Source organism: Rhodamnia argentea, chromosome 3, assembly GCF_020921035.1.
Source record: "Rhodamnia argentea isolate NSW1041297 chromosome 3, ASM2092103v1, whole genome shotgun sequence".
NCBI classification, from domain to species: domain Eukaryota; kingdom Viridiplantae; phylum Streptophyta; class Magnoliopsida; order Myrtales; family Myrtaceae; genus Rhodamnia; species Rhodamnia argentea.
In genome coordinates, this window is record NC_063152.1 from 17,160,986 (window position 1) to 17,184,207 (window position 23,222).

The window sequence follows — 23,222 nt, forward strand, 5'->3', positions numbered from 1 at the left end:
GGTTGAGGCTCGGATTCACTAATTAGCATATTAGCCTCATTTTGTGGTGTGTCATTCTTTGGCTTCTTTGGTAGCTTACACTCTACTGCCCAGTGACCCCACTTTCCACGGTTATGGCACTTCCCCTTCTTCTTCTTTTTGGAAATAGTCTTTTTAGCTTCTAACTGTGAAGATGATTCACTTTTTGGTGACTTGAACATTTTCCGAGGTTTATTGGAGTATGAAATTAAGTTAGCAACTGACTTTTGTTGTCCTACTTGTTCAAAACTTTTCTTAGAAAAGTTTTGATCCTCAATATGAATATACCTCTTTAATTCATCCAGTCCCATCTGTTCAATCTGTGCATTTCGGTCTTGAAAGAACTCCATTCAGCGGGTAGCTTACTCAATACAAGACCGACAAAGAGATTATCGGACATATCAAAGTTATCCTCTTTGAGTTTGTTCCTCATGTTCTCAAGTTCAATTAATCGAGAGATAATACTCAAATTCATATTGAATTTAAAGTGAAAGAACTTCTCCGCTTGGAGAGTCTTAGAGAGCCCCTCTTGTTTTTTAAAGCGAGCGTTCAAGTGATCCCATATCTCTTTTGTCGCCTTATACTCACTATAAGTCATAGCTAGACGAGGATTTAGAGAGGTCAACAAATAATCTCTACAAAAATCTTCATCTTTGTTCCATTGATATTCATCCACATCTTGAGTGGTAGATGCAAAATTACTCAACACAGTGTAGAATATTTCACGCTCTTTCATGCCAAATTGCACATGCAATTTCCAACCATGAAATTTAGTAACATCAAATGATTGCAGCTTTATAATATCATATGAACTATGTTTTGCCATTTTATCAAAGCAAAAGTTAGAAAGAGTGCACCTTGGAGTCCTCGGAGCTCACAAAGTCAAATAAAGTCCCTAACCTTGGTCAAACCGCTCTGTAGAAGTGGAATTTGGCAAAACAGACCCCAAAAATGAATCCGGAGCGTCCAAAAACCTTAAGATGGATTGCCCTTGTCTCCGAAAACTCGCTGGAAACTGGCTAGAAAAATACCCGAAAATCGCCGGAAAATCACGTGCGACGGTGAAACTTCCGGTTGCCGTATCTCCGCCGTCTTACCTCCGTTCGACGCAAGTGACCACTCAAAACGTTCGTATCAACGAGTAGAACAGAACCCAAGTGGTTTCACCCTCTGAAATTGGCTATAATTTCTGGGTTTTTTTAATCTTCAAACTCAGATCTCGGCCAATCTCTTCGTCGAATCGAAAAAAAAAAATACCAGCGAGTTCGTCTTGATGAGATCTTCAAGTAGACACCTTACTCGCTCAAATCCGACACATGAATCTAATACTTCAAGATTGTTGGAGGTTATGGGTTTTGAGAATAGAGAGCGTTTTGGTTGCTTGAAGTATTACACCAAGAGACATCGAGTTTGGAATGCTCAACAGTATTACCTCCAGCTTAGGAAAACCCTAGAGTTAATATGCAAGCTATTGGGCTCCAACCCATATGGACCCAAATAACCATGCTTTCACCTATTGGGCTTGTATGTAAACATATTATTTGGACTATATTAACAACATATCCAACAAACATTACTCTGTGAGTAGCATCAATTGCATTCTTTTCAGATTCTTGACGACGGATCCACTCTTCATATGCCTCTCGTTTTGCATTTGCAGCTTCTGCCATTGCTCTGTCAAGTTTGTCTATAGAGTTCATCGTTACTTCCTTCCCGTCAGGAAATTTGGGACCTCAAGAATGGACTCATAATCCCAGTGTTCTGTTGTATATGAAACTATCTAGTTTACTGAAGTGATAGATACACTTGAAAGTACAGAAATCGTTCTACCGTAGCACAAAGTGGCGTTGGAAGTTCACAAGAAAGTTCATTGGAAGGTTTAAAAGAAGGTCCAGAGCTTGATTCTGATTTATGATGGATCCTATGGCCTCTCTCAATCCAAACCAAGGGCCCATCATCATCTTCAACTTCACTGGAGCTGGATCGTGAAAGAGCTGATGAACCTATAGGACTTCTTGAGTTTTGTAATCCAGATTCCGCAGTAGAATTCACTAAAAATGACGATCGGAACAAAAATCCATATCAGAATTGTGTGAATCTCCTTCCCTATAAAGCTTTAAACAATCCACATCAGCTAACATATAGTCGCGTCCAAAGAATGAAGAGTCGAAGAAACTTTAGCAGCAATCTCCTTCATGCGCAGAAAAATGGAGACAGGCTTCTCTAATTGATAATGATTTCGGACAGAGTGAAGTCAAGAGAAATCGCCGAAAAGCACTCAGACATAAGTTCCGCAAAAGATACACATAAACTCTCATCAGCATATGAAGATGCACTCTGGAAAATCAAGATGCCATATCGAAACTTAGGATCTATTTGGTAACGTTTTTGTTTCTCCGATTCTGATTCCGATTCCGATTCTGCTCCCGAGAACATTTTTGGACCAAAATAAGAAAAAAAAAAGTGAGTTCTTCAAAAAAAGAACACTTTTGATAATCAAAAAGGCAACAATAATCTTCTCTGACTTTCGTAAGGAGCCCACGAGACGTGGCTTGGGTCAACCTAACCAGCTTCGTATAATTTTTTTAAATAGAAATTTCGAATTAATAAAAAATCCAAAAAATTAAAAATCCAAAAAAGGGAATAATTGGAAAAAATAAAATATAAAAAATAAAAATAAAAATTCCAAAAAAATCTCAAAAATTAAGAGATGGATCATTTCAAGTGGCTAATCGTATTTTTGATGATTCTGCCTTTCGATTTCTACCAAATGACAATTTTTTCTCTCATGGGCAAACCATTCCAAAAATCCCAAAAATTTCAAAAAAATTTCTCAAAAAGTAGGAAACAGATCAATTCAACTGGCCAATCTTGTTTTTGGTATTTTGCCTTACAATTTTTCCTAAGCCCCGCTTGATTTGTTACCGGAGTACCATGTTGCATCAGTAACCATTCGCATGGTATCCAAGGATAAAATTGAGCCACCTATGTGGTAGAGATGGATTTTATTCGTTATGAGCAATAAAAGATAATCCGAGTCACCTCTTTCATCCTTGGCATATGCATAGCCTCAAGACAAGTATGGAAAAATAACAATTTTAGCATATTATCCCATAGTGGGGAGCTTGTTGGCTTTCTTATATCACCCTCCGCCACTGTGGCCGTCACGTATCCAGCGAAACCCATCGGGAAATGGACAAGAGGGTCATTCTCGCCGGGAAAAAGCACAGGTCCTAAAGTGACCAAAAGCGAAGTGCGAGAAATCATTCATCGAATGCAACAGGTTATAGTAAATAACGGGGAAAAGTACACTAGAAGTGCCATAACTTATGTACGGCGTTCACTTAAGTGCCTTAACTTTCAAAACGTTCATTTAAGTGCCATAACTTTCAAAAATCGTTCACTTGAGTGCTACGTCGGAGCAAAATCGTTCACTTGAGTGCTACAGTAACTTTTCCGGCGTGCCACGTCAGCTTTCCGGCGTCTACGGTAACTTTTCCGGCTGCCACGTCGGCTTTTCCGGCTGCCACGTCAACATGGCACTCAAGTGAACGATTTTTAAAAGTTATGACACTTAAATGAACGTTTTGAAAGTTATGGCACTCAAGTGAACGCTGTACAAAAGTTATGGCATTTCTAGTGTACTTTTCCCGTAAATATTATATCAAATACTCAAAATTAACTGCAATGCAAAGGTGTGATCTTTCTGCCACAAATCAAGAATATCTCCCGTAATTGAGATCATCTTTATGAGCTTGAGATGCTTTTTGTAAGGGCAATTCATGTTGGCATAGAACTTGCTTGCATAGAAGGCGAAACCTACACCTTCTTACTGTTTTTTTCTGATACTTCAAATGAAACCTGGAAGAGACTCCACTCAGTCTCCAGCATCTCATCCAGCTCATCGAATGAACTATGTGTTGAATAGTTAAACCACAAGGGATCAAACTGTAACAAAGAGAATTTTATTGTTCATCACCAATACCTGAACCTCACCCGAAACATTAGCCTCAATTCCGGTTTCCTCCAATCCAAAAGCAACACACAAAGCCAATCCAAGGAAAGTCCCATGCAAATCTCGGGGCACCCGGAAAGAGACAGAACGCTCTTGACTTTGGATAAACCAACATGCTATCTCTCTTCCTGGAAGTGTGGTATCCATGTAGTGACCCTTCGCAAGAACATCCTGCTATAGAAAGTTTATTAAATCAGAATCACAACAGCTCATGCATATGTGTAATGTTAGCCAGGTCGATATCTTCACGAACTAATCCATGACATGAATCTAAGTGAATATACACTGACTCAGAGGACTGAATGCACTGAACGGGCAACTTTGGAAATCTGGACTATGCGTTGCATTTTCAAGGTTGCAAATGTTTGGCGGGAGCTCTAGGGTCTCCTGTAGCTGTTTACATTCATCAATTTTTATTTTTTATTTTTGGGTAAAGGTAAGATGATACATTCATCTAATTTTTTTAGGACCATCAACTCCTCAAACTTGCCAATGCATGTAGGAAGCCTAACAAAGTAATTTCCTAACAGTTGCAAAACATTTACAAAGGAGAAGCAGGTAAGACAGAAGGAATTCTGCCTCTGACAGATTGCACCCACTAAGCTTCAAGGAGACCTGATTTGGAAATTGAAGTCTGCCATTAGGGAGATTGGAGCTCTCACTGCTCTCTGGAAACAAGCCAAACGATGAACAACCTTCAAGAGAAAGGTGCTCTAGACTTTGCATCTAGTAGATGCTACTAGGAAGACTGATAACAGAGATTAGGTTCGATCACCTGCTTAAAAGTCCAATGTCTCCAAATTTGGCACCTCTTAGAAGTCCGGGACACTAATCAGCGACTCGCAACAGCTGAAATTCAGGAACTTCAAATTTTTAAAATTCTGCAAATTAAAAAGAACAGCTGAACAAGGTTTTGATAAATTTCACTTTCTGCAAGGTACCGAAATGAAAACATCAACAAAAGAATGTATGACGTACCTTTAAGCCATCCGCTAATTCTTTAATCCCTCTGTTGTGCACATAAAACCAAGCAAGTTTCTTTGGACCAGCACGAAACTTCAGAGTTGATAAAGGATATTCAGGCCATTCAAGCCACCTTAAACCATTAGGAGGACATAAGGGACCTCTGCCAATCTGTTCGTTCAGGATGAGGAGCAATCTCAGTCTCCTTAGAATAAATTCACCGAACAATATTTAACTATCTTTTCTTCCTTACTCTAATACTTTGTCTATGCTCTCACAACGCCCACCACCAAGAAGGCAGGATACATTGGTATGATAAGTTATTAATTTCTCCGTGACGACACTAACTTGGATCATAAGATTTTATTTCTAATAGCAAATTTATAGACATCTTGATTTTTATTTTTATTTTTTTGCGTCGATATTCTAAACAGCTTGATGACTTACTATTGAATTTGGCTTTTTTCAAATTCCTCAAACTGTTGGTAACATGCTACAGTAAAAGTGGGCCTATCTTGGCAAGTTGCTTAATCCAACAATATTTTACTAACTTCGATTTTAATCCGTATAGACAAATTTCTTACTTTAGTTATAACTGACTAGTTTGTAAGTGGACTATGTTGGTAAGCTGCTAATTTCACTGCTAAGTTGATCCTTTGAGCGGTAAATTTCCATTTATGATCATTTACATTCCACCTTAAGTTCGTAAGTTCCTCACTTCAGCGATCCCTTGTTACCTTTTCAAAAAGGGAACTATGTCGGCAAATTATTAATTTCATTGGTAAATTGCTATGTTCCCCATTAAGTTCTTGTTTTGAGAGATAAATCTATGAAAAAGTGGATATTTAATTGCTGCATTTCTTGTTGATAAATTACTATGAGCCCACATGACCAACAGGTTGTCAGTTAGGTATTTTTACTGACGAGATAAATCTCCGAGCCATATCAGAAAATTAACCATGCTCGGAACATGGTTTCTGGTAAGCCAGTAGGTGCAATTGTGATTAAAAACAAAATGATCTGGAGTTGAGTTAAAAGTAGTCGCTGCCCAAGACTATTACAAAGATACGCTACCGCCAACTAAAATCAGTAAACAACATGCAGCTAAGCATGGTTGTGCAAAACATGACATTTATTAGTGAGATCATACTCCGATTCATAAGGAAATATGGAGAAACAAGCACTTGCTACGAAGGTTGTGTGCCAAGTCATCCTGTGTCCATTTTCATATATTTGAATCTGACATTAGAAATTGAACTGAACGCCATCTCTTACTTCAACAACAACACAGGTGTCCTCGGGTATCAGGAAACATATGCCAACACTACTCCACTCGCCTCCTCCCATTTAACCTGTTTCGCCACTGCTAACTTCCGGTGGAAAAATGTGAAATTTGCGCAAGTATTCGAATGAACAAAGTCCCCAAGAAGTGTCGCTCGCTGAATCAAAATCCTCACAGAGTGAAGCTGGATCCAATGAATGATCGTCTTTAAGTGCAATCTTCAAATCATCCTCTAGTGGCTTGCAACTTAGCAAATATCCCAATTTTTTCATGGTTCCACCTAAGACTCTAATTGTAAGACTAAATCGTACATAACTCTCCTCAAATTCACCGAAGTCAACTGCTCCCTCCAACACTCCCCACAGCACATTTGGTTGGAGAAACTGAAACCACGTGTGATCCGAATCAAATGAACCGAGAGATCCTGCCAGCCCATTCCGCCTTTGGCCGTGAACATGTGGCACAATGTCAAAAGATACTTCCTTTTTTTCATCTTCTACATCGAAAACAACACAGAGAGCCAATCCTAGGAACTTGTCATAAAATTCTTGTGAAGCCATGAAAGATATAGTACCGTCTTCGACAAGGACGAACTCCTCTGGCATCTCTCTTCCAGGGCGAACGTTTCGGTGATAAGGCCAAAGGCTGGAATAACGATGCTTCTGTTACATGGGTAAATTGTTAGAAGTATCCAAGTTCGTAATTAGTTCAAGAATAAGAGTTTGATTTGAGCATATTCCTAGTAATTCAACTAAAGCTAGAGTATTTCGACCAAAAAAAAAAAAAAAACTAAAGCTAGAGTTCTATAACAATTAGACATATTGATCCTTGCTTATGTTGGAAATCATTCCCTTGCATGTGTTACCCACCCCTAATATTAAATTGGATCACCTAAGCATAGCTCATACAATACGAGTGTAACCATAGAGGAAGTGAAAAATTGATGGAAAATAGAATATCATATCCGAGAAATTAATCGTCCTAGTCAGACCCCCACTGTCTAATGTTCATTGTCATATGTTCAATTTAGACATCGCCGATTCTCAGCACAAACTGTCCTAATTGAACTCCAATTTACTTACAACAAATTTAACATTATTAAAACAAATAAAAAAAGAAACTTCTACTTGCACTCAAATTAATGGAAAATTGACAAGGAAATTCCAATGCATACCCTCTCCACCGGCCAGCCTCATCCAAACCACTTACACCTCTTATGTCTGCTCTAACTTTATATAAAAAGAGAATCAAAATCCATTATAAATATTCAAAGATTACAAAAGGTGGCTCAAAAACTAAAAACTCTTTCTATTTCTGCTTCTTAACCTCATGACTTGAGAAAATTATATTTAGATTGCTCCCAAGCACTAACGTTGGCCAAAGCCCTTTATTTTAACTATTGTTTTGATAACTTTGATTTCACCGATTGATGCTGCTTGTCTTCTTTTATATCAAAGTAAGATTTTGGCAATCTAGGGATGAATTATTTGCTTCGAACTTTTGTCCGTTATAACATAAAATGATGTTAGACTTATTAAAATTCACTCACAAAATTTGTATATTATTGTTTTTTATTATATTTTATATAAGCGTTTAATATAACCCCTTTATTTAATGGTTAGAGACTTTCACCACAAAAATGATTAGAGATATTCTCATCCTAGGGATATAGAACTTCCAAAAAAAATTTATCTTAACATTACTCTACAGCACCAAACACCTAAGAGTGAAAAAAGTTGCAAGTCGAATTAATTGAATCATTGTCAATGTGTAGTTTTATCTTGATCCGTAGAGTTGATCTAGTACTGTTGATGGTGTTAGTTGTTTTGATCAACCGTAGCATCAAGAACTACGTGTCCAATGTTAGTTAGATTTGCTTAGATTTTAACATGTATTTTTCAATACAGTAATTACAAACATTAGGTCTCTGTCATCACATCATTTTGAGATTTTGTTCAGCTTCATACATATGTGCAGCATCACTTTATATTATATTTAACTGTTTGTCCAGAATTTTCTGCTTTTGCATTATGCAAACACAGTGCGTCGAACGTACACTTTGTATCAACACATATTCAGATACACACACATGCGCGCGCAGAGAGAGAGATACCTCTTTTGAGAAGTCAGCTATGTTCAATCCTCCTTCCTCAGTGCACGTTTCACCATCTTGTACATCTTTTGTTTCATTTGAACTTTCACCCTTGGTGCTCGTTGGATTATCTTCGCGCGAAATCTCCAAATCGTTTTCTCGTGGCTTGCATATTAGTCGGAATCCAAACTGTTTCACAATTCCTCTCCTATCTCCATATATATTTTGATTTCTAGATACTCTAATGCTCAAGTGGAAATGACTCAAGTCATTTGGACCAAAATCGTCTACTGTCCACACATTCTTTGGATCCATAAACAAAAGCCACACATGCTCCAAATCAAATGACCTGGCCGCCATGGGGCTTTCCGTGCATTTGCCATTAACGGATGCGGTAAACTCAAATTGGCATGACCTCATTCCTTCTGCTCGAATTACGAAACACAAAGCAACTCCTAGGATCTTCTCATAAAAGCCCTTTGAAGCCACGAAAGACACATAACCCTCTTTATTGGGAAGCAGCCACGCTGGCATCTCTCCACCAGGTAGAATAACTTGGCAATTTATTTTGTGATGAAGTTTCTGTCATAGATGTAGACTGTCAGATACTTCTTCGAAATTGGCACATACAAAGAGAAGTTTCAACGAGTTAAGTGGGTAGTCCTAGAGTTAAGATACAGTTAGCAATAGCATTATGAGTGGAAACAGGATAGGTATTGTTAAAGATTTTGTAACTGGATGAACATGTGTTATTGAAGTTTTTTTATTGGGCGATCCTTGTAATTCAACAACGAACTATGAGTTCTATAAATAAAGAGAATATCCTTTGCGTTCCACCACATATATAGAATCCAGGATTTTCAGCCTTTAACAATACATAAACGCTCTTGCAGCCAATAATGAGAGAGAGAGAGAGAGAGTCTAACCTCAGGCTTGAACCAATCATTCAGGGAGAACCCATTAGGGACCAGTTCATGACATGCATATAACTGGATAAACTTAACGTTACCCATCTCAGAGGGAATTTTACTCAGAGATTTGCAACCACTTGCATCTACATGTGTCAATTTCACTGGAAAATAGGGGATCTCTTGTAGTTGTTCGCACTTCGACACATCCAAAAACCACAAATTCCATAGTTGCCCGCATATAGGAAGATTAGTAAAATTGTTTCCCGACAAATCCAATGATTGTAAGCAGGGAAAACATGAAAGATTCTCCAAGAATTCTACTTCTGATAGATTGCACCATGCAAGGTGCAACCGCAATAACATAGGAAATCCCGTCTTTGTATGGGGATCGCTCGAATCCTCCTCCTTTGGAAACTTTTTTAGTTTTGAGCAGCCATTAAGATCCAACTCTTCAAGATTTTGCAACCTATAAATGCAGGATGGAAGGATTGCCAGTTTCTTGCAATCTCTCAACGTCATTTTTTTCAAAGAGACAAGATTTTCTATGGACGGAGGAAGTTCCTCAAATGAAGTCCTGTCTAAATAAACTTCTCGCAAGCTTTCATTTTTATCCGGAATATCAGGGAAATTTTGCAATTTAGAGCACCCCCTTAAATTTAAAAACCACAACTTGCAGAGATATGCAACTGATTCAGGGCCACGCTCCAAGTTTTCGCACTCATGGAGATCCAACATCTCAAGATTTGGAGTACCACTGAGGTCAGGCATATAAACCAGCGACTTGCATTCGTGGAAGTCAATGAACTTCAAGGTTTTAAGGCCCTGCAAAAACAATGAAACCAACTTGGATAGACATCTTGAGCGAAAAAAGAAAAAAGGTGAGATATTTATGCAATTCAATATCAGGCTCTGAGTCCTTTAATAAAAATCACTTGATCATGATTCAAGCACAGCTGATCAGAATTCACTTGATCATATGGTGTATCCAAAGCACTCCCTCTCCCATTTTAAATATGAGTCTAGTAAGAAATCCATGTAAACTCGCCCAAAGAGGAAGCAGACTCGTAATTCCACTGTACACTAGAGTGTGTGGCCACTTCCACTACACTTACGTGCAGAAACAAAACTTGTAACTCAGAGAGAGAGAGAGAGAGAGAGAGAGAGAGAGAAACCTCAAGTGGGAGCACAAGAGCCATGGTCAATCCTTTGCCATCTAATCCATGGCATGAATTTATTATAACATCATAAATACAGCCACTACAATTATACCTGGCATTTGTATACATATAAACACGGTATAAATTCATCAATAGACTTTGACATCTTGATCTAGTGGATCTCATGTGCGATTTATTAAACCCCTATGATGCATATCCATTGAATTGTTATTTGAGTTAATTATCAATATCTATTTGATTGTTTTAAAAGTACCAACCATGCCAATAATCCATATCATGGATAGGTGTAGGACAAATTCAGAAACTTCAAAGTCAAAAAATGCTGCAAATTATAAAGAAAAGCTGAACAAGATTTTGATAAATTCAATTTGAATTCACTGAATGTAAACTGTCAACTAAAGCATTCACGACATACCTTTAAGTTCCCTTCTAATTGCTTAATCTGGCTGTTAAACACATCAAGCTGGACAAGTTTCTTTGGACCAGCACTAAACTTCAGAGTGGACAAAGGACATTCAGGCCATTCAAGCCACCTTAAATCGTTAGGAAGACATATGGGACCTCCACGGCTTGAATCATTAGGAAGACGTATGGCACCTCCGCTGAGTTGTGCAGTCCGAAAGATGAGCAATTTCAGTCTCCTCATGTGTGTGAAAGCACTGGGACTGATGTCTAGCTCTTCTTGTCTCGGCAACAGCAGCATTATGCCTTTAACAGCATTGGTTCCCTGTCAAGGAAAAGAAAATAATCATTAATAACCAAATGCAATTAGGTAATAGCATGTAAACTAAAGAAGATAAGATTATTGACGGTTTCATGAAAAGCTCTCACCGTATCCTGTGACAGTACTTCATAAACATCATCATAGCACCATAATCTACTCCGTTTCCCAGGGTCATCTGGACACTCTTGCTTAACGATATCTTGACCCATCAGCTGAATCAAGTCATGCATTTGTACTCTTATCTCATTCTCAATTGTAAGTAAGGATCTCTCTATTAGAATCTGAATCCCAATTAATGCCTTTAAACCACAACAATCAAGAACTCTGGTTACATAATCCCTTAAAAACCCCTTAAAGAAGCAAGCAATGTCAAGAAAAATGTCCTTCTCATTGTCCTCAAGCGCATCAAAACTTATCTTGAGAACACTGTTTATATCTTTATTAGGACTTTCAGCAAGTTTGCCCAATGTACTCTCCCATTCAGCTCTGCTTCTACCACATAAAAAGGGACCCAACACTACAACCGCTAAGGGAAGGCCATTAGCATAGCCCAAAATATTATCTATGAGATCCCTACTTATGTCTTCCGTCTGGTCTCTTGGAAAAGCATATGAACTGAGAAGTTCAAAAGCTTCACCTCGATCTAATGGTTTAACTTCATATGCTTGATCTATCCCATGAGAAGTTAGTACATGTTTATCTCTTGACGTAATGATGATCCTGCTCCCTCTTCCAAACCATTCACGTTCTCTAGCTAAAGCATTCAACTGGTTCTCATGATCCACATCATCAAGCACAAGAAGAATCTTCCTGCAGCAAAGTCTATCTCGTATCAGATTAGCACCTCCATCCACACTGAAGACCACTAAATTTTCTTTCCATAATGTCTCGGATAACAGTGTTTTCTGCAAATGAACCAGGCCATCAGGTTTACTGGAGGTTTCTCTAACATTTGGAAGAAAGCTGCACCCATCAAACTGACTAGCAATACTGTTATAAACAGCTTTAGCGATTGTGGTCTTCCCAATACCTCCAGTTCCCCATATTCCTATCATCCGAACATCATTCGAGCCCATACTTAACAACAATGTCACTTCTTCTACCCGGCAGCCTACACCAACAGGATACTTGGCAACACTCAAGGGTACTCGTCCTACTATAGCCGAGATCCTTTTGACGATGCTCTCGATGAACTTGGTCTCATCTCTGCCGAAACAGAGCAGCAAAAGGAATGCGAATAAATGGAAATATACAGTTCATTGAACTAATTAAAACTAATAAGAAGCAAAAAATCAATCTTCAACGGTCCAAGACATTACTCTAACACACCAATCGATGCCATCGTGTATCAATAAAATTAGAGAATTAGAGAATTTGAAATTCTTTTACAGGGCCGAATAGGGAGACTGTGATTACCCATCGACATAATGCCAACCGGACAAATTGGCGGCTTCAATTAGGGCTTGCCTCCATTTCTTCACCTTCTCAGAATCCTTTCCCAATTTCTCCTCGTGCCTGGCCAATGCCTTGCCATAACTCTCTCTCTGCCCTCGAATCTCCCTCGGCTCCACTCCGTAGAACACAGGCAACACCAGCAGTCCCTTGAGCCTCTTACACTCCATTACCTTCGCCAGCTCCTCCAAGCACCACCCGGACGAAGCGTAGTTCTCGGAGAAGACGAGCACGGCGATTCGCGACTCCTCGATGGCCTTCTCCAGCGCCGGCGAGATCTCGTCCCCAGGCCTCAAGTCCTCGCTGTCGATGTAGGCGTTGATGCCACGGTGAAGCAGAGCCCTGTGGAGGTGAGCGAGGAAGCCGAGGCGGACGTCCGGGCCCCTGAAGCTGAGGAAGACGTCGAAAGGCCATTTTGCTTCGGAAGAAGAAGAAGAAGACGACATAGGAAAGATAGAAGGCGAGGCTTAGTTTGAAATCGTGCCGAGCAACGACGGATGATGCTTCATCCCCGTTGACGGCTTTGTCTGGAACTCATCCTGAAGTTGGTCGAGAGATCAATGCTGACTGAGAAACATGGAACGTCTCACAGTGTCAGGAAAAGAGCCGTTTCTAATGAATATATACAAATTTCCAATTTTTCGACTTTGTCCAATACCTTTTGTTTAAAAAAAAAAAAAAAACTTTCCTATTGCTGGAAGTAAAGAAAAGCCCATCAGTTATGAGTTTGAGAATGCACTCATTATGATATTGTAGCATAATAATCATACCGCTGCGTTTAGTGATCTGAATGTCTAGTTAGTACAGGTCTTGCACGACTAAATAGAAAGATATGAAACTCGGGTATTTTGCTATATCATATCCACTATTTGATTAATCGCAATAATATAGTCCAATATTTTCGCATCATATCATGTCCATTTATGTTCGGTATGAACGATATATCAATTAAATGAGCCTAAAAATTACACAAACAGAGATGATTAGAATATCTCACGACACTCTTGCCTACTTCATTTTTATTTCTTACTTCTTATTATTTTCCCTCTTTTTTTCTATTTCTTTTCCATTTTTAGTTCTTCTTTTTTTCCGTTCCCATCGTTCTCTAATAAAATTTTATTAAATAGTAAACCATACTAATACACCTAAAGTACCTAAAATATGTCATAATATGAATACTAGATATATATATATTTTTATATGTTATATACATATATATACACACACATATCAATAGATATAATTTCGAATATATAAATAAAAATAGGAATAAGTAAAAACGAAATGGTTGATGTTTTTTGTTATTTTCAATTTTTTTTCTATATTGGAATTCAAATGTTATTTTAATTTTATTAATTTAAGAGTTTTGTTATTTTTGGAAAAATAAATTTTATATTATGAATATTAGAAATCCTATCTACCTTTTTCCCACGATCCCTAGAGGATAATTTTATATGAGTTTGGGTTATATCACTATCGTATCGAACTTTATCATATTTTGGGCAAAAACCAAATATAGGATATGATAAATTTTGTCATATCGTGACTACCAAATGTAGCCTATATGTTTTCTTGTGAATACAAATATATACACGACAAAACGAAAACAGATTAAATGTGTGTAGAAAGAGATAAAATGTTTAAAATTGTTGTGTCACCCAAATAAAGATATTCCATGGGATATTCTTCAATGATTTCTTTTATGCTTTTGACAATCTATAGCTTTCAGTCATGGCTCAAACATTTTTTTTTTGTGTCTTGTTATTTTGGAAAGAAACTAAATGCCCAGTAATTGATCCTCAATGTCCATTCAATGCCTAATTAAAAAAAGCGTGTCTCATTTTTGAAAATCTGATCCAGGATCACAAGGTGTTAACTTTAATAATGCTTCCAAATATAAAACCTTTCATTTGTCAAGCAATGTTTCGAATTTGATTCATTCGGTAGTGGACTATCCTAAATAGGTCCGTGAGATTCATTCCGCTATTGTCAGTGCAAATGATGGTTAGCGACAATACTTATTTATGATATTTTATTTTATTAATTAATAAGAAAATGCATCATGATAATGAAAAGGATTTAACTAATAATCAATATATTAATTAGTTGCGCCGTCCATCTTGAAAAACAGCTAATATGAACGTGGAAATCGGGAACATACACGCACGACTTTGGAAATTAGCACTTTAGTCAACTAATCATTATTTTATTCGGCAAAGATAAAAGAAAGACCTTCGTTACGTGTACATTAGCGCTTAAAGTTTGCCAAATTTTTTAAGATAACCGACCTTTATTAGGATAACTTATTGACAGTGTTCTTTACTTGAATTATTGGACCACACTTCCATTGTACATGTGGTTCTATTCAATAAGTGAGGACTTCATCTATCCATACTTAAATTGCCCGCAATGTACGCAAATGTATAATTCCACGAAGGTTCGATTTTCGTAATCATCCTTTCAAATTTGAGATAAAGAAAGCATCCCATTCATGTATTACATTCTATACAATTAAGTAAATTACGTTATACATAGGTTATGTTTGAATCAAAATTCAAGGGAAAAATATCTGAAATTTTCAACAAAAAAAAAAAAGTGTCTGTAATTCCTTAATGGGAAATCAGGTGATCGGTGGCTCTTTTAACCAACAAATTTTTGACATTTACCAACTTCTTCAGAAATATACCAGAACAGAATTGATTTTTTGGGAACGAAACAGAAAATCGTCGCCCTCCATCCAGTTGCTTACAATTGAAGCTTTATGAAGTCCACGCTCAATTGATGACATAATCACGAGAAAATCAAGCTTTACTCATACTTCTGTTTGGCCTTTCGCTCACTCACTCTTACTTTCCTAATCTTCATAGGATCTTCTTGATGGAGATAAGGAGTCATTTCTGACTGTCATAATTTGATCGATCTCTACAGTAACATGCCAGTGGGGGGAGTTCAAAGTTCAGCTGAAGCCGCTCGCAATTCGACAATCAAGAACATCTAACTTGTCAAACTTACTGATGCGCGCAGGCAGAGTAGTGTTAGCATTACCTGCTAGGGACAAGGAGCACAACGTTGGAAAACAGGTAACTTCCATGAGAAAATCCACTTCTGATAGACTGCAATTGCTTCGATCCAGATGAACTAGATTCGGCAATGCGATGGTGCAATCTGAATCGACTTAATTATTCTCCATGTTGCAGAAACTTGCGAAGCTCTGAGCAACCATTTGCATAAATACACCTAAGAGCTCACAACCTATGAATGCTGCTTGGAAGAACTGAAAGTTCCTTGCAGTCATTCATAAACAGAATTAGGAGAGAAATGAGATTCTCAAATGAATCCAGCAATTCTTCGATTACTCCTTCATTTAAACTAAGTATTAGTAGAGATTCCACTTGTGCCGAGATGGCCAGGAACTCCACGGGGATAGGAGCGCATCAGCATAGAAATTTGAGATATGTTGACTTCAATTAGAAGGACAACTGGACAAGTCTCGAGTCTTAATCAAGATTCGAGATCCAAACAACAAGCTTCTCTAGATTCATGGATCTCAATTAATCGAACGCACCCATGTAGCATTAAACTTTTACCATTTGGAACCATTGAAAGGTTAGGAATCTTTTTTAGGAAACTTTCACCAAAATCGACATATTGCAAATTTCTAAGATTCTGCCAAATATGAGATATGAAAATACAATAGTTAGTTTCCCATTGGCTTATTTATAGTGTTAAACCTACCAATCCTAGGCACATAGCTTGAATTCACTTACCAATTCGATTCTAGAACAAAACCGTACAGCATATGAAGTCCTACGAGCTTCTCTGCATTGCGAAATGTCGATAAGATTGTTGAAGGGTATCCACGCCATTCAAACCATCTCAACTATGGAGCGAGACATTGCTCAGCTCCATAGGGAACGCATGCATTTCGAAGGATGAGCAATTTTAGCGTCTTCAAATCTGCTAAAGAAGCAAGTCCAATGTACAAATCTTCTTCTGGATTGGACTTGTCACGCCCCGACTCTCGAGCTCGCGACATCCCTACCAAACCGCCACGGGTCACAAAAGATAGCGTCTCGGGTAGACTATTAACCTACATACTTACGACGCAAGCGGAAACGTAAATTCTCCCGGAAAATTTACAATAGGGATAATAAGCAGGAAAATCAACTCAATCATCAAACAAAAGATAATTCCGTTTCATTAACCAAAAGCATAGGAGTCTTAACCCTACCGAGCTACATAAGACATAAACAACCCCATTCTTCGGGGCGGCTCACTAAGACCCCAAAAAGGTATACGGTCGGGTAAGGTTAAATCATCATCTACTCCCAAAAATCCTACAACGACCCTCGCCTTAAAAGGCCACCGCTTCATCACTCGAGACCCGAAAAAGGTTAACAACGACGGGGTGAGAAATAAATCTCGGTGAGTCAATGCCTAAGCCCGACTAGAGCGTTGATTCACTCGCACGTCCTAATAAACAACCACAACATCTCATAGCAGATATCTCAACCACATGCAAGCTTACCCTTCAAAAGCCACGCATAATGCCATGCAGACGACTTAACAGTCAAATCAACCAATTTAATTCATTGGCAAGGCATCACGTCACTTGCATGCACAGGACACCACACGAAATCCATTTATTAATCGATGACCCACACGATCGGCATGGTCGGCGCACACAACCGATGTGGCCCCAACACTACGATTGGCTGTGTCTACCGGCCGGACCGGGCATCGTCCCTTACTTCCGGCGATGGCGACCGAAAGCTATGTATCCAGTGCGGCTGGCACGGCATAGCAGATAGGCGATCCAAAAAGGAGCTTCGGTCTATCACAAGCTGCGACCGGCATTCGACAATTCGCGTGATCCGTTCGACTAGCACGGGCGCGAATTGACGTGCTTCCGACAAGTCGTATGGTTCCGCACGACTAGCACGGTTTTTCTCATCATATGACTACTCAAGCACATCCGACAACCAATCAATTTTTATCTTTTACTTTTAGCCGGATGCTCATGTGTACGTGCTCAACGACTTGGCCTACGGCCATTTTCATGCTAAAATATGCAATTTAATTCCGCACGTGGTCATATGAATGCACAATAAATAATCACAAGACTTTGCATTCGATACCGGGTGTCTGACGCCCAAAACTGTTCACGCGACAAGCAACAGTCAACATCAAGCCTTCAGTCAAACATTCAATCGCCGCGGATTAATTAAACCCAATTAATAATCCCAACGATAATTATTAATTGAATTTCAACCAACTAATAATCGCACGCTTGGCTCTGACCTATCGCTCGCTCGCGATCAAACACCGGCAATCATTGCCCAAACAACCACCCCAGTTTACTCATCAATTAGCTACAGACGATCTAACTAGTCAAACTATCTTAAATAATTGTGGTCATTTATCTTAAACCCAATTTCTATCTATTCCGACCACAATTAATCTAGCTAAACATCATAAATTGCTAATTACGCTAATTAACTATTACTGAGCGCAATTAGCGCCCTAATCGGAGTTTAGGGGTCTAACTCACAGAAAACCAACGGCTGGTGTCAGGTCGGATACGAAACTTTCGGATCGGGTCGGACTGTTCACCAATACTGTTCACGGCACTATTCACTGCACTGTTCACGGTACTATTCACGGCTCTATTCACTGCACTGTTCACGGCCGACGACTTTGGCAACACGCTCTCGGGATGGCGACGAGGTCTCGGCGGCTCACGGTGGCGGTGTGGCAGCTCGGTGGGTTGTTTGGGCGGCACAAATAGAGAAGATCGGACCAGTTCGAAGGGGTGGCCGGAGTCGAGTTCGAGTGGCTACCGGCGGCTCAGGAAATACGGCTGCTCGGGCTTGCTGCGACGCAGCCGGCGGACGGAGGTTGGGCGGTGAGCAGAAACGAGGAGGGGGGTTCGCGGGTCCAGCTCGGGCCGGCGTGGGTCTCGCCTGGGGGTGGATAGCGGGCGGTGTCCAGGTGCGAGGCTGGGACTGCACGAGGCAGAGGACAGTGGCTGGGCAGGCGGCGCGACAAACTGGGGGCTGGGTTCCCACGGCTAAGCTGAAGGCTCGGTTGAGGTCGCGACCGGCTCGTCCTTGGGCTAGCTGAGTTGGCGACGCGGTGACGGACGGTAGCTAGCTCCTCGGTCGAGTGAGCTAGGACGGCAACTGGTTCATGGCGAAGTGACGACCGGCGCGGCGGAGATGGAGGCACGGTGGTGGAGCGGTAGCAGCACGAAAGGAGGACGTCGGGGGTGGGGGGAAGTCGCACAACCGCAAAAGAAGAGAGGAAGAGGAAAAAGAAGAAGAAGAAGAAGAGAGAGGCCAACGGGAGAAAGGGAGAGAGGAGAGAGAGTGTGAGTTGACAGATGGGAGAGGGGAAAAAGAGAGCGTCACGTGGGGTGGGGGAAGAGTGATGTGAGGGGTACGTGGGAGATTAGAGAGGTGAGGGGACAAGTGGGGCCCACCGTGGATTTGAATAATTTTTGGATTCTGGTGAATTATTGAGAGCAATTCGGTAAATGGGTAAACCGAGATTGAACGAATTTTTGGCTCAATCAACCGAGAGTAAAATTTGGATTTTCACGGGTTAGGCTCGGTTCGAAAAAGGTTTAGGCGCAACGATTAAAAATCCTAAATCGCGACGACTAAAATTTTTGAGACATAATCTAAACCGAACAACAAATCGGGAACCGTTCAAAATCCGTCACTTATGTCCTTGCAATCTGAAATTTTGCACCTACTATAATCCGATAATAGTCCTTTTTATTGAATTCGGTCACCGAACATAGAATCTAATTTTCAGGGCGTCACAATTCTCCCCACCTTAAGAAATTTTGTTCTCGAAATTCAACCACCGCAACTCCGTAAAAGGATGAGATACTGACACCTCATAACATCCTCACCGCTCGTCATAATATGCTCGTTTCACACCAATTTTTCTTTCCATTCGGTGCATTAAGACCATAACTCGACCGTAAATACACAAGTCAGACTCAAATCTGCGATCCTCGATTACCAACCTATCATAATTCCGTATGCATAATTCACCTAGACAGGTTAAATAATCTAACTCCAAAAATCCAAATTAAATTGTAACCACATGCACTTGCTTCCCAATCCAGTTGTTGATTGCCAATCTATATCAATAATTGATCATAGAAATCGGGCATCCCTACTCAACAATCGACAATATCTATCCAAAGCAAAACCCTTTCTCACCGCCACAAAGTGAGCAAACTCTGTCAATCCGCCCGCCACAACCCAAATTGAACCATGTCCTCTTTTGATTTCAAGGCAATTCCATCACCAGTCCGTTGTAACATGCTCTCATTCATTTTTTTTTTCTAGAATCTCCAACGGCTGCGACAATCCATTAGACCTACCATAATGCACCTTGACTTGCCGATACGGCTAACACTTCATCACGTGCTTGGCTACATCACCCTTCAAACCAATTCACCAAAAGTGCTGTCCCAGATTCTGATACTTCTTTTTGCTAACATGACTAATACTATAGCTACTACGATGGGTTTCCGATAAGGTTTCTGCCTAAACCAAAGCAAGACCTTTGTAGTCATTATGTCCGTAAACTACGTGGCCTCACTATGCTTTCGATACGCACTCTAATCACGTGCCTTCCTTAATTGCTACATCTCGCAATCTTAACCTTATTTTGGGTCATTACCGATCTTAGTAACTTAAAGACTCAATCGGCAATGCCCACTATATCATCCACTCATAACTTGCCAGTACGAACCTTTTCTTGTTTATCTCTACAATCCTTCGTTCCGCCTGTTTGCCTATGGTTCCATTGATTACAGTCATCAAATGTTATACACTTCCCCATGACAATGTTAGGTCGCTAGTCAACTAGCTCGTATGGTCTCCAATCATTTCAAGCTTATCCTAATCACACATCAGAGGCCCTCACTTAAGCGTGGTCTCTCCATCCACTCATCATCTTTCACTTGTCGCTCAAGGTATAATGCTATACACTTCCGAAATATATTTTTCATTTTGAGAACCAATTTCAATGTCATAAACATGTGTAGTGCACAATCCTCCTCATCACTCTTTACACACTACTCGTTTTTAATTCTATCCTTATCATTTCGAACTTTCTAACTCTACAAGCGACTAATACATCTCAGAGATCTATTTCCTAAGATTAATCTACAGCCTCATGTCCAATCGTGGTCCAGATAATTCTCATATGCATTTAATCACATTGGCCTTTAGTCCAAACGTTCACCATTCCATGCCTTGCGATCCTCTTCTTCCTGTTTTTTTTTTTAAATCAATCCTTAAAAGTCAATAATTTACACTACCAAAATGCCGCACAAATTCAGACTTATAATCCATAATTAATCACCTCAATCATCCCAACGGACTAACCACCAAACTTCAACGATTTAAGCCTAGACTCTCGCCTTCCCAACTTATCGCTCAATCTATTGTCGATCATTATGCTATATCCTCAAGTTTGGTCGCCGACCATTCAAAATTACGAACATCTAATCCAATTGGCCCTTTGCCCAAACGTTTCGTATTCGCTTCCTAAACCTCACATCAACAATTAATCGGGGTTTTTTCATAACAATCTATATCTAAAACCATCAAGAATCAACACAATTTCAAATCTATGACCCACCAAAATCAATTCTCAAATTTCACATCCAAAGTCATTGACATGTCACTTCCATCTCAACTTATTGTTCATAAGTAAATCATTAAACTTCAAGCACATTCACTACTCAAATCCACGCTTAAAGCTCTTAGACTTCTGTTCGCTTCATTGCAAATCTCAATCATATTGCCACTATCGTCGCGAGATATCCTTAACACCCATTTTCCAACAAACGTGTCGCTTGAAATGATGAAACCAACGGCATCGAGGTCTCACCTCGACCTCTAACAAACTCAAAGCTACCTCCACTAGGCGGGTTAAACTATACAACCTTACGACTACAATCCACTATTGCTTTTTGCCTTCTCAACCCATCCATTCCAACACTCGATCAAAGTCGAACATTTCAAGCACGAACAGGTCTATCCTACCCTTATGACCATCTATGACTAACTCACGGTTAGGACGACTTATAGCCGAAATTATGCTATCCTTTAAAGGCGTAGAAATCTTAAACACAGCATCCAATGGCAATAATTTCAATCCAACCAACCCAACAAATTTAGCAGCCACAAATGAGTGTGTACCATCTAGATCAAACAAAGCATATGCAACATGGTTGTGCACGAGGACCGTACGCGTGACGGTCGGCGAATCCTTCGCCTCCTCTCGGGTGACAATGAACACCATTCCTTGTGCCGGAGGTCGACTTTGAAAGTTTGGTGGAGCATTCTCTCCAAACTGTCCTCCTCCCGCCGCTGTAGCGCTTGCCTGACCTACTCGCTCTGCGGGCGTCTCTCACTTGATGACCGAACTTGCCACATCTAAAACATGCCCCTCCACTAAACGGGCATGGACCGAGTCCATGCCTTTGGCGGCATAAGTGACACGCCCCATTTTGGCAAAACACTGGCTTGCTAATCGCCCCTCTTCTATTGGGCAAGATGTGGTGTCTACCACTAGGCATCGGCCTTTTTCCTTGTCGAATGTCCCTTCTGTGCGAGGGTAGGAATCGTAATCCGGTCGCGGCAGCCCTTTCGGTCATGTCACGCTCTACCATCTGTGCCCTCTCATACAGGTCGTCATAATCCTTCGGGTTGAGCGGCACCAACACGCTCTTGATTTCTGATTTTAGTCCATCTCGAAACCTTCTTGCCCTATCTACGGGATCCTCTATCATCCTTGGGGCATACTTCGACAGCTCAGCAAATCTCGCCTCATACTCATCCACCGATAATTGATTCTGGCGCAGGCGAAGAAATTCTACCATCTTTCGTTCCCTCGCAGTATCCGAAAAGTACTTTCCATTAAATGCTCCCACAAAAGTATCCCATGTCGGGGCTACACCATCCGGAAAGACTATGTCCTTAGTGGCTCTCCACCACGAACTTACATTGCCCCGCAACCGATAAACGGCCAGAGTGACATTATCTTCATCCGTACACCTTAGTAGGGCGAACGCTTTCTCCGACTCCTCTATCCAAGAGGTAGCAGCCTTAGGATCTCCGCTTCCCGCAAACTTAGGCGGCTTCAGCTTAAGGAACTGTTCAACCAACTTTTGTGCCTGGCGTCCATCATTCGTCGCTCCAGCTGACACATTCCCTCGTGGTACTTCAAAGCGGCAGCAAAGATTTTGGTTCCTTACTTGCTGCCCCATTAGATTTCCAATGGCTCCCAACACCTCGAAGATCCCATCAATCCTTAGATCCCGCCTGTCAAGTCTAACTCGGGATGCCCTTTCACCTTCCAAGATCTCGGCGATCATTGGATCCCGTCCTATAGGCGTAGCTGGATTCGATCTAACATTCATAGCTCGGGGTGGTCTTCCACCGCGTCTACTCATCTTGCGGGAAAATACTGAGTCCCGCCCACCCCATAGCAAACGCAATAAGAAGGCAGCCCCAACAACTAGAACACAAACAACAATCACATGCACTGCGCTTA

The 23,222-nt window shown here is 40.3% G+C and overlaps 1 protein-coding gene and 1 pseudogene across 3 annotated transcripts; both read right to left on the reverse strand.

Moving 5' to 3' along the window:
• The window catches only part of LOC115754066, a 69,130-nt pseudogene that overhangs the window by 29,384 nt on the left and 16,524 nt on the right, over positions 1–23,222 (reverse strand).
• On the reverse strand, positions 6,164–13,175 carry LOC115754029 (disease resistance protein RUN1-like). Of its 3 annotated transcripts, XM_030692926.2 has the most exons (7): positions 12,600–13,175; positions 11,291–12,389; positions 11,057–11,186; positions 10,875–11,020; positions 9,297–10,103; positions 8,392–8,952; positions 6,164–6,940 (listed from the first exon to the last, which is right to left on the reverse strand). In XM_030692926.2, the coding sequence occupies exons 1-7, from the start codon at positions 13,079–13,081 to the stop codon at positions 6,344–6,346; spliced, it is 3,822 nt and encodes a 1,273-aa protein (XP_030548786.1). In that variant the 5' UTR covers positions 13,082–13,175; the 3' UTR covers positions 6,164–6,343. The 3 variants fall into 3 exon arrangements, with proteins under 3 accessions (XP_030548786.1, XP_030548785.1, XP_048131653.1); XM_030692925.2 differs by having other exon boundaries at positions 10,875–11,186; XM_048275696.1 differs by lacking the exon at positions 8,392–8,952 and having other exon boundaries at positions 6,165–6,940; positions 10,875–11,186; positions 12,600–13,174.

Bases quoted from the DNA above. Each gene is read 5' to 3' on its own strand.
- LOC115754029 (XM_030692925.2), bottom strand. From the start codon at position 13,081: ATGTCGTCTTCTTCTTCTTCTTCCGAAGCAAAATGGCCTTTCGACGTC. The intron at 10,104-10,874 runs GTATGTCGTGAA...TTGTTTTTGCAG, and splicing joins AATTAGAAGGGAACTTAAAG to GGCCTTAAAACCTTGAAGTT. The intron at 6,941-8,391 runs GTATCTCTCTCT...CCCATGTAACAG, and splicing joins TAGCTGACTTCTCAAAAGAG to AAGCATCGTTATTCCAGCCT.